This window comes from Tamandua tetradactyla, chromosome 10, assembly GCF_023851605.1.
Source record: "Tamandua tetradactyla isolate mTamTet1 chromosome 10, mTamTet1.pri, whole genome shotgun sequence".
Lineage (NCBI taxonomy): Eukaryota > Metazoa > Chordata > Mammalia > Pilosa > Myrmecophagidae > Tamandua > Tamandua tetradactyla.
Window position 1 is genome coordinate 89,758,897 of NC_135336.1, and position 15,039 is coordinate 89,773,935.

The 15,039-nt window shown below is 34.6% G+C and overlaps 1 protein-coding gene across 1 annotated transcript; it reads left to right on the forward strand.

Annotated features, from left to right (window-relative positions):
* The first annotated feature begins 2,620 nt into the window (after positions 1 to 2,620).
* On the forward strand, positions 2,621 to 3,474 carry LOC143648042 (keratin-associated protein 13-1-like). The gene is made up of 2 exons (XM_077117652.1): positions 2,621 to 2,757; positions 3,162 to 3,474. Exons 1-2 carry the CDS (start codon positions 2,621 to 2,623, stop codon positions 3,472 to 3,474), a joined length of 450 nt encoding a protein of 149 aa, XP_076973767.1.
* Positions 3,475 to 15,039: the final 11,565 nt, after the last annotated feature.

The window sequence follows — 15,039 nt, forward strand, 5'->3', positions numbered from 1 at the left end:
TAACATCTGTACAGAAATTAAAACATAATATATAATGATAACATGAAAAATTTATACCAACGAATTAGAATACATAGGATAAGTGGAAAATGCCTACAGAAATATAAATTACTTGAACTAATTCAAGTAAAAATAGCAAACCTCAAAACACAAACAACATAAAGACATTGGATCAGTAATAAAAAACCTTCCAACAAAGAAAAGTCTGGGCCAGATGGCTTCACTGGTGAATTTTATCAAACATTCAAGGAAGAATTGATGCCAATTTCGTCAAACTCTTCCAAAAAGTTGAACAGGAGAGAACCCTTTTTGGTACATTCCATGAAGCCAGCACCACCCTAATCCCAATGACAGATAACAGTATCATATGAAAAGAAAATAACACATCAATATCACTTATGCATACAGATTCAAATGTCCTTTAAAAAACTAGCAAATTATATCCAAAAAAACAATAAAAGGCTCACATATCATCACCAAATGAGAATTATGCCAGGAATGTAAGTGTAATTCAACATAAGAACATCATGTTAACACATCATGCTAATAGAACAAAGGGACAAAAAAAAAACCATGATCACCTCAAATGATGCAGAAATGTTATTTAACAAAATCCAGCACCCTTCTTAATAAATGTACCCCCAAAACTAGGAACAGAATAGGAAACTTTCTTTACATGATAAAGGGCATACATGAAAAAGTCAAAGCCAAAATAATACTCAAAATTAAAACACTAAAAGATTAATCTTACAAAATCAGACCAAACAAGGATGACCATTGTCATAAGTTTCAGTCAAATTGTACTGGAAGACCTAGCCAGAGAAATTGGGCATGATAAAGAAATAAAAGGCATCAAAATTTGAAAAGAAGATGCAAAACTAACCCTATTTGTAGATGACATGATATCATATACAGAAAATCCCAAAGAATATACAAGCAATCTACTATAGCTAATAAATGAATTCAGCAAAGTTGTGGGGCACAAAAATCAACATGGAAAAATCAGTAATGTTTCCATACAATAGCAATGAACAATATGAAAATAAAACAAGAAAACAACTCCATTTGCAATAGCAACTAAAAGAATAAAATATTTAGGAGTAAATTTAACCAGCAATGGAAATGACTGGCACACAGAAAATTGCAAAACATTATTGAAATAAATCCAGGGAGACCTAAATAAATAAAAGTATATCTTGCATTTACAAACTGGAAAAGTTAATATCATTAATATGTCAATGCTACCTGTTCTAGTTTCCTAGCTGCCTGAATGCACCACACCGGAGATGGATTGGCTTTTAATAAAAGGGGATTTATTTTGTTAGTTCTTCAGAGGAAAGGCAGCTAACTTTCATCTGAGGTTCTTTCTTTCGTAGGAAGACTCGGGATATTCTCTGGGGCCTTCTCTCCAGGCCTCTGGGTTCCAACAACTTTTCCAGGGGTGATTCCTTTCTGCATCTCCAAAGGCCTGGGCTGAGCTGTGAGTGCTGAAATGAGGTATGATGAGCTGCTTGGGCTGTGCTACATTGTGCTCTCTCATTTAAGCACCAGCCAATTAAGTCAAACATCATTTATTGCAGCAGGCACGCCTCCTAGCCGACTGCAGATGTAAATCAGCAACAGATGAGGTTCACGTACCATTGGCTCATGGCCTCAGCAGCAGAACTAGGTGCCTTCACCTGGCCAAGTTGACAACTGAATCTAACTACCACATTCCCAATGTGATTTACAGATTCAATACAGTTCCCTTCAAAATTCCAAATGCCTTGTTTGCAGAAATGCAAAAGCAGATCATCTCATTCATATGGTAGGACAAGAGACCATGAATAGCCAAAAACACCTTGAAAAATATTTACAAAGCTTGAGGACTCACATTTTCTGATTAAAAATTTATTACAAAGCCAAAGTAATCAAAACAATGTAGTACTGGCACAAGGACAGACACACCGGTCAATGGAATAGAATTGAGTGTTCAGCAATAAACATATGTGTCTATGGCCAATAGATTTTTGAAAATGTGCCAAGTCCACTCAATGGATTATGAATTGTCTCTTTAACAAATAGTGCTGAGAAAACCAGATATCCTCCTGCAAAAAGAATGAAAGCAGCCTTCCACCTTACATCAAATACAAAAAAAAAAAAAATCAAGACCAAAAGATTAACCTCTCAGCCACTGACACAGGGAAGATGACTGCATATCAATGGCCACCCTTGAAGAAATGCATCCTCCAGCCAAAACAGGAGCAGATGCACAAGCAATCACGGCCAGAGAAAATATGAGGGGCTTTCCTGGCCATGAAGGCACAGCCATTGTAATAATTGTAATAATAATTGTAAAAAATTTTAAGTAATTGTAAAAAAAAATTGTAATAATCCTTAATTACAGATATTTGATCACGTTTGTACCATAAATGTAATTGACTAAGTTAGAGCCATAAAAACAAAATTAGTTCACCCATAAATATAAAATATATAAGGGGGCCCAAATACTGAAAACCTGACCCATCAGATGCTACACCCATAATATATATATAAATGCCCTGGTCCAGGTGATGACATTCAACATCAGAATCTTCTCGGGACTGTGTGTAACTCAGCTGAAATCACCTCTCTGGTCAACATGCCTTTCAACTGCAGCTCTGAGAACTTCTCCCTCTGCTCTCTTGGGAGTTCCCTGTGCTACCCAGGCTCCACCGGTGGCTCTTCCTACCCCAGCAACTTGGTCTACAGCACTAACATCTGTCCTCCCAGTGTAGCGCGAAAACCAGGAATGAGGCCGCAGATTAAGGATCCGTAGTTTCGCGAAGCAGGCTTTATTTGCTATGGCCATAGGGCTCAGCCGAGTAGCCTCTGAAAGTCTGAGTCCCAAACAAAAGGCAACCTTAGCTTTTACAGACTCTTTGACATGTTAAAGACATGGCAAACAATTGACTGATTTAAGTTGAGAATGGCCCAGAGCTGAACCATTGAGGGGCCCCCACCCCAGGAATGTCTTCTCTTGCCTACGTGCATCTTCACCAGTTCCTGAAGGTTAGGGAAGGGGATTTCTATCCCAGGAAATGTGCCTTATCTTGCTTGCCTGAAAGGAGAGGGGGTTTGGGGATTTTCCACAGAAAGCACAGCTAAACCAGAAAGAGGGGAAGGCCTGCCTGCTACACCAGCACCTATAAGGTGGGGTCATCACTCTACAATGGCTGTCAGAAAACCTGCCAAGAGCCCAGCAGCTGCCACACATCTTATGTGGTGTCCAGCCCCTGCCAGACATCCTCCTATCACCCCAGGACCTCGATCCTCTGCAGTCCCTGCCCAACAACTTACACTGGATGTCTAGGCTATGGATCCAGAAGTTTCTACTCACTGGGATGTGGATCCAGAGGCTTCCAACCCCTGGGTTATGACAGCTATGATTTCCCTTCCCTGGGCTACAGATCAGGATTCTGTCGCCCAACCTACTTGGCTTCTAGGAGCTGCTAGTCTTCCTTACAGACCAGCCTGTGGATTTAGCTTCTACTGATCTTATTAAGTTTACGATCTTTCATACAAAAGTTATCAATGCCTCCATTCATAGCGTTTTACTGTTTTCATCATCTCCAGGAAGAATTGCCCTCTTATTCCCTGAATATCAAATTCTTACCTTGTCTCTGCCATCTAACACTGGCTGAGACTTAATCTGAAGCATTCTATAATTAATTTATTGATTCAAAATAAAGTCTAAATCCTTCATTGAAGATGGCATTCATGTGATTGTATTTTCTTCAAAAATTGTATGAAAAATCAAATCATTTTGACATAATAAACTTTTTTATTCTGATATGCAGTGAAGTTTGTTGCTAGTTGTTTATTGACTACAGTTTTGCTTGGGATGAATTAAGGGGGAGATTAAGAAAACATCAATACGTATGTATGGGAATGGGTTTGGGATCTTAAGAGTTGGGATTTCAAATTAAAATATGTTTTGGTCTTTGGGTATTTCTCTTACTCAAACTGAAGACTGTTTTATGACAGACTTCTATGAATTAAAATTTCAGAATTCAAATGAAATAGATTTGAATTTAATAAAAATAAAATTATTATTTTACAATAATATTTAAAAATAAAAATTAAAAATATGGGCACTTGTATCTATGCTGACAGGTAGCTGAGAGTTAACAGCTGTATCAGTAATACAGAGAACAAAAATAATATTTAGATTTAGATGATTAGGGTTATATATGAATGTAATTTTGAATAGAGGACAAACAATAAATGAATAAGTATGAATTTAAAATAGCTTCAACTGAGGTCACCTGAAATGTATTGGTAAAAGTGATCAAATACCTGTATCACAATAATGAGTTATTAATATAATACACTTATTTAATATGTGTGATAAAGAATGCAATAAAACTTGAGTAAAGGATCTAAGATGATGATGTTGAGATTCTGCTTTTATGTTAACTGGGGATTCAAATGAAGTAAAACCAAAAATAATAGCTTTTTTTTATATCACCATACATGACCACTTAATGAGCATTTTAACATAAAATTGGGGGCACAGGTGTTTTTCTTTTTTGTGGTAATATTTTATGTTTCTACAGGCCAGGTATTTCCAGAAATAGTAAAGCACTACAATGCATAACCTTTAGGTAAGGAACCTAAATTTGAGAGGAAAAAGATTTGAAGCCATGTTCAATAAATATTTCCACTTGTTATTTGTTCAAATAGTCCAACAGACCTTAGAGAAAGATAAACATTATAAAATTAAATCAAACACAAGAAACGATAACCCAAAGAGTATAAGACTAGCACAGTCTTTTAAGGAAAACAATTTCCATGATATTTTAAAAGATGGGGGCTATTTTTAATTGCAAAGATATAAGGAGTATTGGAAGGGGGAAAGAAGTCTAGAAGATGAAATGGAATAAGGAAAGCAGAAAGGATTGAAAATAATTTTTGTATTCAAGGGATAATTGGAAATTTAGGTGTCACAATATTAGGAGATTTTATATGGTGTTGCAATACATATATAGCTAAAAGTATTTAATGAGTAGACTTTATCATTTAGAGGTATTCAATTATAAATCACAATTATTTGCTTCCATCTTCTCCCTTTCAAACTACTTAAACTACCTTGAGAGTGGACACTCTTACTCTAGTTTCTATCTCATTTTGATTACTCATATATTTTATAAAATAAATCTTCCATCAAATGATCAGGTGTTGTTTCAGTTTCCTAAATCTGTTAGAATGCAATATATCAGAAATGGATTGGCATTTATAAAGGGGATTTAATAAGTTTCAAGTTACAATTATAAAGCCTTAGATATGTCCAAATTAAGTCAACAAGAGGATACTTTCACTGAGGAAAGACCAATTACACTCAGGTTCTTCTGTCACGTGGGAAGGCACATGGCAATGTCTGCTGGCGCTTCGCTCTCAGGTTGGTTTGAAAATGGATCTCTCAGCCTCTCTGGGTCTTTCTGGCTTCTACTGGGTCATTTTCTTTCTTCACTTTCCTAAACTGTCTGGGCTTAAAGAACTACAGCAAGCACATCAAGACCCACCATGTTAGGTGGGGTCACATCTCCATGGAAACAACCTCATCAAAAGGTCCCACCCAAAGATAGAGATACCCGCACAAAATTGGATTAAAAGAACATAGCTTTTTTGAAGTACATAACAGTTTAAAAACAGCACATTCCACCCTCTAGACCCCCAAAAGATATGCTCTTTCTATATACAAAATACATTCATTCCATCTAAATATTACAAAAGCCTTAAATCATTTCAGTAACAACACAAATACAACACCAAGTGAAAAACACCAAAAGTCTCATCAAAATCAGCTACAGGCATGGTTTGTCCTAAAGCAAAATACTCTCTGGCTGTAACCTGTGAAACTTAGAATAAGTTATCTGCTTCCAAAATACAAAGGAGGACCAGTCATAGGATAACTGTTCCCATTTCCATAGGGAGAAATTTAGGAAAACATGGTTATGGTATCCAAACAATTCCAAAACCTGCAGGGCATTCATTAGCTTACAAAGTCTGACAATGTCCACAATGACGTTTTATCCCCAGGGCTTGAGAGAGTGGCCATCCCACCCTTTCCTTGGGTTTAGGCAGAGACCCAGTCCTCGTAAACATTGTAGTGAGGGTTGCAACGTTGGGAAGTACTGGGGAGGCTACCTTGTTCTTGGTCCCAACCTTCTCAAGCATCTGTGTGGTATCCAGACTGCCTGCTATCTCCAGGGCACACAGTCTCTCAAGAATAGAGAGATACTGGCCACGATTGGGAATCCTTGGGGAATATGATCCAGCCTCTCTGAGGCTCAAGTTGGCAACACTCCACCTAAAGAAGGAAGCAGAAGACCGGCCCTCATCCAACAGGGCAAACTCACACCTTCCATATGAATGGGTGAGTCTACTCTCCAGGCTTGAGATTTCTAGATTCCAGACTGTAGCTTCTATGGTTCTGCCTCTGGAGTAATTTTCCTTTTAGTCTGCTCCTTTTGGTTCTTTCTTTCTTTCTTTTTTCTCTGTTTCTCTGATCCATCATTATGGATCTTGTAAAAAAAATGTTGGCTTGGAATGCAGCAAACAGTGGTCACAACAGTGAGATAAGGTGACTTTCCATAAATCTCTTCTGGATAACTCCATCTCCAGTCCTGGCTAGTCCTGTTATGGCTGACTGGTTCCATCCTTGTTAAATCCCCAATTAGGGTTCTCTTCCTTGGGATCTTCCTTTCTGGAATCCCAGGATCTTCCAGACCATCAATTTCTGGTTTCTTTGTACCCAAGAGTTCAGTTCTCAGTTTATCCCTTTTCTGTCACATTATACTGTAGGCTTCAAGGAGAAGCCAGGCTACATTTTCATCATTTACTTTGGAAATACCTTCAGCTAAGTATCCCAGCTCATTGCTTTCAAATTCTACCTTCCATCCAAAAATAGTTCTCCAATGTACTAAATTCTCTACCATGTTAAAGGAAGGGTCACCATTCTTATAGTTTTCAATGACACATTTATAATTTCAGCCTAAGTCCTCATCAGAAGTATCTCTAGAGTCCATATTTCTACCAATTAGTCTCTTCAAAGAAATCTAGGCTTTCTCTATCAAATGCCTCACAATTTTTCCAGAATCTCACCCTTCTCCATTTACTAAGCTGTTAACAGCATTTTTGATGTTTTCAAACTACAGCATCCCACTTGTCTGGTACCAAAATGTGTTTTGATTTTCTAAGGCTGCCAGAATGCAATATACTAGAAATGGATTGGCATTTATAAGGGGACTTTATTAAGTTATAAGTTACAAGTTACAATTATAAGGTCATAGATATGTCCTGATTAAGCCATCAACAAGAGGATAACTTCACTGAAGAAAGGCCTGTTGCGCCCAGTTTCCTCTGTCACATAGGAAGGCACAAGGCAATGTCTGCTGACCCTTCTCTTCTGGTTTTGTTCCAAAATAGTCCTCTCAGCTCCTGTGGGTCCTCTGGCTTCAGCTGGGTCATTTTCTTTCTTATCTTCTCTAAACTGTCTACGGTCTCTCAAAGGACTCCAGCAGCAGATCAAGACCCAACGTGAATAGGCAGGGTTACATCTCCATGAAAACAATCTAACCAGAAGTTCCCACTCAAAGATAGGTCTACCCCCACAAGATTGAATTAAAAGTACAGGGCTTTTCTGAGGTACATAGCAGTTTCAAACCAGCACAGATATGAATGTTATGTTCATACCTGAGGGATATTTAGATAAAGATTCATATATTTATAATGAAATGACTGGCAATGGTGGATTAAATAATTTAGAACTAGTGTCTTGCTGTCAACATCTAGAAAAACTAGGAAAAAAGATTTGGAAATTATCAGAGCTGAAATCTGAGAGATCTTAAATAATAATAAGTTTCTGATGGCTTTTAGAATAGGTAGGTCTTGAATCCAATAGTGAAATCTGCAAAGCTAAGGAGGATCAAAGACTGATGGTGAAAATAGAATTTAGAACTTTCTAGTGATTTGGGCCCAAACCATTTAGGACTCTGAACAACACCACTTAGATTAGGGAGAACCACATATATTCATCCTAATAGGGCCTTAAATTCATCTCCAAATAATTTTTATATTTGATTGGATTTGGGTGTGTGGGAGTATAAGGCTCTGTTCCTATCCTGCCAACATCAAAATAAAATCCTCACTGTAAAATGATGACATCATAGTGCCTTAAATTATTTCTATAGATAGATATACATAAATGATACAGAAAAAGGTATAGATACAGATACTCTGCTACTCAATGAAAATTTAACACATATCAAGAAGTTAAGTAATGATCAAATCTAAAAGATATATATATATATTATATATATATATATATATATAATAGAAATGGATTCACAGGAGATCCAGAAAATGGAAATACTAGATATAGACATTAAAATATCTATGATTAAGATGTTTTGTAAATAAATGTTAAAAAAGCAAAATATCCTAGAATAAGCAAAAATATACAAAAAAGATATGAAAAGTAAAAACAAGTATATACTGCATAAAATTAAGCAAATACTGACTTCAAAAATACAGGATCAAATGTGCATCAATACACACAGACATACGTAAATTAAAAAAATATTATCATAGTAGCACATGAATTATAATACAGATAAATGGCCTTAAAGGCTTTCAACATTCTTGCACTATACATGAAGTGGTAAAAATATTACTTCATATGAGATAATCAAAAAAGCATGCTGTATCTCTAAGTACCACTGTCTAATAGAACACTCTGCAATAGTGAAAGCATTCTGTATGTATGCTTTCCAATAGAGTTACTGGCCACATATAATGGCATGCATTTGAAATGTGACTGGGGAACTGATTTTTAAATCTATTTAATTGCTAATGTAAATTAAAATTGCTGCATATGACTAGTGGTTACATTATTGAACAGTGCAGCTTTAGGGTAATCCGTAAAAATTAATAAAACAATGTGTAACAGGTAAGTTGACAAAGTAGAAAAAGAATAATAAAAATAGTAAATTTCAGTGAAGTAAAATATGATAGGAAAAAGAAAGAGATGAAACAAGATAGATCTATTTATGAGCTGTATCTGTGAGACAAGACAGATGGAAAGATAAAAGTAGATTTAAACTTCAATATATCAGTAATTATACTAACAATAAACTAAACAGAATGATAAAACAACAAGAATTGCATTTAAAAAGAAAATTTAATTATTCATGACAGACATCAATGTAAGGATATAAAATCTCTGCAATTTAAAGTACAGAACATACGATAGCATGAAAACAAAGGCAAATAAGTTTTAGCTAAACTAATAAAAGAAAAATTACACTTTGAAAAAAGAAGCATTACTAAAGATGAGGGAAATTTCACTTCAACAGTGGTTAATTAGGATAAACAACAATCATGAGTACAATTAACAAAATAGCTATAAAATATATGAAAAAAATTTACCAAAATAAAATGTGAAAATCACCCATTGATAGATAAATGGGAGGCTTTAACATTTCTCTCAGTAATTTTTAGAACAAGCAGCATACATCAGTTAAAATATTCAAGAGTTCAATAAACATAAACAAATTTCCCTCAATGGCATATATTTTGTGATGATTTTAACTTTTTTATTGTATAGTATAATATATATACAAAGAAAAGAAATAGAAAAGCAATAGCTTGCAAGCATTCTTCAACAAATAGTTACAGGACAGATTCCAAAGTTTGTCCTCGGCTACCATTTGATCCTCTCAGATTTTTCCTTCTAGCTACTCCAGAAAATAGGAGGCTAGAAGGCATATTTTTTTTATCACCACAATGAACTTTTTTTTCTTTTTTGTGAAAAATAATATATAAACAAAAAAGCAATAAATTTCACAGCACAGCATCACAGTTAGTTGTAGAGCATATTTCAGAGTTTGACATGGGTTACAATTCAACAATTTTAGGTTTTTACTTCTAGCTGCTCTAAGATACTGTAGACTAAAAGAGATATCAATTTAATGATTCAGCAATTATACTCATTTGTTAAATCTTATCTTCTCTGTATAACTCTACAATCACCTTTGATCTTTCTATCTCTCTTTTTAGGGTATTTGGGCTATGGCCATTCTAACTTTTTCATGTTGGAGGGGTCTGTCACTAACATGGGGTAGGGAGATGGAACTATCTGATGTCCTGGAGACGCTGGGCCTTCTATGTTTCAGAACTTATTTGGTCCAGGGACCCATCTGGAGGTTGTAGGTTTCTGGAAAGTTACTCTACTGCATGGAACCCCTGTGGAACCTTATATATTGCCTTAGGTGTTCTTTAGGATAGGCTGGAATGGTCCTGGTTGGGGTTAGGCAGGTTATGATAGGTAGCAATGTCTAATCAAAGCTTGTGTAAGAGTGACCTCCAGAGTAGCCTCTCAAATCTATTTGAAATCTCTCTGCCACTGATACTTTATTAGTTACACTTCTTTTCCCTCTTTTGGTCAGGATGGAATTTTTGATCCCACAGTGCCAGGTCTGGATTCATCCTTGGGAGTCATCTTCCACATTGTCAGGGAGATTTTCACCCCTGGATGTCATGTCCCATGTAGCAGGGAGAGCAATGATTTCATTTGCAGAGTTGGGCTTAGAGAGAGTGAGGCCACATCTGAACAACAAAAAGAGGTCCTCTAGAAGTAACTCTTAGGCATGCCGATAGGTAGACTAAACGTCTCTGCTACCCACATAAGTTTCACAAGAGTAAGCCTCAAGATCAAGGGAATGGCCTACCAATTCGGGTGTTCCTAAAGTTTGATACAGTATTAAAGGATTTCCTGATGGTAAAATTTAATATTTCCACATTTTTTCTCCCATCCCTCAAGGGACTTTGCCAATATTTTTGATTATCTGCTTAATATACTCTACGATATATCCAGACATCACATTAAGCTATACAGGATTAAAGGATCTCTTTCTTATTCTGGGCTCCCTGCATTTCAGTTGTTCAAATGAACTATATAAATAGGTTGAGTTGCATTATACGCTACAGAAAATCTAGATTCCAGACCAAATAAACCTTTCTTGCTTTGGTCTCAAAGAGTATGTGTGGTTCTATGATATAAACATTGTCTTCCTTACCCCTGCATTCTGAATTACTTTAATCCCAACCTGATCGGCTGGGGTTATTGAATCATCTGAAACACTCTTTTCGAACTTTTGCACATCACATAAAATTGATCATAAGCTAATTGAAAAGGCAAATCTCCACACATTTTATAGGATTGAAATAATTAATGGTATGTTATCTGGCCAAAGTACAAATAGATTGAAAATGAATAACAAAATTGCAACTGAAAAAAACTATGTTTTGAAAGTAAGCAATCTATTTTGAACACTGAAATAACCTAGTGTTCAAAGAAGATGCAAAAGAAAATTAAAAAAACATTGATAAATGAATAATGAAAATGTCACCTCAAAATTATGGAATGTGCCACTGAAATAAGCAAAAATAAAAAGAAGGAAAAGGTGTATGGATTGAAAAGGGAGAAGCAAAACTGTTGCTATTTCCAGATGACATGATTGTCTGTTTTAAAAATCCCAAAGAATCTAAAAACAAAAATCAAAGAAAAAAAGCTCCTAGAGCTAATAAATGAATTCATCTAGGTTGCAAGATAAAGGATATAAGACCAATGTATAAAGCTCAATTGCATTTGTACATACTAAAAACGAGTATGCAGAAACTAAAATTAAAAAGCACAATAATTGGGAGTGCAAGGGTAGTTTAGTGGTAGAATTCTTGCCTGCCATGCAGGAGACCTGAGTTCTATTCCTGGCTATGCATTTCTCAAAACAAGCAAAGAAAGAAAGAAAAAAGAAAACAAAAATTCAACAAATGATGCTGCAGTAATGGGATATCACATGGGAAAAAAATGAAATGCGCCCCCTGCCTTACAGCATACAAAAAAAAAAAAACAAAAAAAAAAAATACAACACAATACCATTTACAATCACTGCAGATAAAATGAAACACTTGGGTATACAACTAAAAATATATATATACAGGATTTGTATGCTAACAGTTACAAAATACTGGTCAATGGTATCAAAGATGTGAGTAATCGAGAGACATACCATGTCTTTGATTGAAAAGATGTCAATTCCCCTAATTTGATGTATACTTTTAATCCAACTTCCATCAAAATCCCATCAAGGTTTCTGTAGAAATTGACAAATATATCCTAAAATTTATATGCAAATGCAGGCCTAGAAATATCTATAGCAATCTTGATAAAAAAAGAATGAAAAGGGAGAAATCATTCTACCAAATTCATAGCTACAATAATCGGGTCAATTTAGGGAATGGTTAGAACATAAATCAATGGAATAGAATAGGGATCCCAGAAATAGCCCTGAAAGAAAGTTCATGAGAAGAGTGTGAAATGACAAGGTACAGACTAGGCGAAAACATATGCAAATCATATGCCAGGTAAAGTACTAGTACCTACAACATATAAAGAGCTCTCAAAACTCAATTGCAAAAAAATAATAAATCCAATAAAAAATTGGTTTTATTAATAAAAATTTAAAATACAAAAATAAATAATTTGGGGAAAGATGTTAAATTTAGTTGATTGAAATGGTAGTGATCACTGAAAGGGAGGGGTAAGAGATATGGTACGTATGAATTTTTTTCTGTTTTCTTTTTATTTGTTTTTCTGAATTGATGCAACTATTCTAAGAATTGATCAGGATGATGAATATATAACTATGTGATAAAAAAAGAATGCTCACATTGTATGTTGATTGGTTTTATTAATAAAAATTTAAAAAATGGCTGAAACATGAATAGACAATTTGCTGAAGAATATCTTCAAGCTGGCAAATGTTTGAATTAGATGATATTCAACATCATTAGCCATTAGGAGGATGCAAATTAAAGCAATGAGTTATCACTATACACGTATCAAAACGACTAAAATAAATTATAGTGAAAACAATAAAAGCTAGCAAAGATGTGAAGAAGCTGGGTCACTCAAAACTAAATATTCAATTACCATAAGACCTAGCAGTTGAACTCTCAGGTATTTATTCCAAAGAAATGAAAACTTACGTTTACCCAAAAACTTTATGCAAATGTACCTATCTACTTTGAGTGCAATGGCCCAAAACTGAAATCAGCGTAGATGTCATTCAACAGCTGAATTGTTAAACAAACTGTGGTTCATGCATACCATGGATATTTTTAGCGCATACTCAGCAGTAAAAAGAGACAAATTAGCGATAACAACTTGGATGAATCATTACAATATTATGCCGAATGAAAAAAGCCAATCCCAAAATGTTACATACTGTATGATTCCATTTATATAAGAGTTTTGAAGTAAGAAAATTTTAGAAATGAAGGACATATTTTTGATTGCTAAAGGCTAGGAAAGTAAAAGAAAAGGAGGGCGAGTGTAGTTTTAAAATGCAAAATTGAAGGATACTTGTGTTGTTGTAACTGCCTATTACCTCCACTGTAGTGGAAGTGTGGCATGGAAAACATTAACCTACACAGGTAATAAAACTGTACCTAATTGGAAACCCCTTCCAAACCCACCCTGCACACAAACGAATGCAAGTTAAACTGTGAAAACATGAATAAGATTGTTCAATGCATGGTTGTGTTATTATACCATAGTTTTACACTATTTTATCATTGGGGGAAACTGAGAAAAATGCGTAAGTGCTTATGATTAAATGAGAATCTACTCTTATATCAATCAAATTTTCAATTAAAAATGATACTGACTGAAAAAGATAAGAAAATTGTGGCACAATATTAACAACTGGTGAAGCTATGTGAAGGGTATATGAATGCTCATTATATTTCTTACAACCTTAAAACAGGTATAAAATTCTAAAATTTTATCAAGAAATATGTGATACAGTTAAAGCTTTGCTCAGAGAAAACTGAATGTTTATCAAAGACAAGTACCAAAAAAGTGAAAAGTAAAGCAAATTATTTGTTTCCTGGTGCCTGCTCATGCAAAAAAAAAGAGAAGAAGTAAAGCAAATTAATCCAAAGAAAGTATAATGATGGATAAAATTAAGATGAGACCATTAATAAATGAAATATACAATAAAGATTGGCAATACCAAAAGATGGCTCTATGAAATACCTAATGAAAATAATAACCTTTGGAAGTTTGATGAAGAAAATAAGAGTAAAGGAGCAGAGAATTGATATTACTAATGATAAATTAGAAAATACAATGTTATAAATGTAAATACAAATGTCTCCACCTACATTATAAGATATTAGTTTCATTTTCCCATGCTTCAAAATTTTACTTTTGGGCATGGAATTTAGAAAACACCAATTCCGATAGAGGACATGAAAAAATTTAATTTTCCAAAAAAAGGACTTTATACAATTTTGTTCATTACTACAGAAGTTAATAGGAAAACTATATTATTTAAAAAAAAATATCCCATTAGTTATCTGAGAAAAGGTTTCTAAGAACACAGAAAACATTACTAATAGGGAAAATAAATATATGGATATTTAGTTAAATATGTTTCTTTGAAAACACAATATTTCTCCATCTTTTGACATGTAAAGCAAAAATTTCTTGAGAAAAATACCAAGGAAGTATTTCAATAAATTTTGTTTCAGTATTGCGTGTAAGGACATTTCAAAAAATAAGCCATGGTACCCTTCTCCAACGGAAATATTTTCTTATATACAAATGAGTGCTAATCTATGTTGGATAAATGTAATAAAATATTTTATGGTTAGTAAATAGATAAGATATTATTTGATGACATGAGTCTTACAGATTCAAATCATAGCTTTTGAGTAGGTGGCTTCTCATCAAAATGATTCATTGAGGATTAATCTTCAGGCTGGTTTATAGAGAGCCGAATGACAATTTCCAGAAGAATAATTAGTTCAGTTGGCAAAGTGGGGCTCTAAAATCTACGAATGAGAATATGTTGACTTCAAATATCATCAATCTGAAAAAACTGGATTGAAAACACAGGGCTGGAATCCTACAACTAAATGTTTGGAAGCCAACGGCTCCTACAGTAGGAG

Bases quoted from the DNA above. Each gene is read 5' to 3' on its own strand.
- LOC143648042 (XM_077117652.1), top strand. From the start codon at position 2,621: ATGCCTTTCAACTGCAGCTCTGAGAACTTCTCCCTCTGCTCTCTTGGG. The intron at 2,758-3,161 runs GCGAAAACCAGG...CTGCTACACCAG, and splicing joins ATCTGTCCTCCCAGTGTAGC to CACCTATAAGGTGGGGTCAT.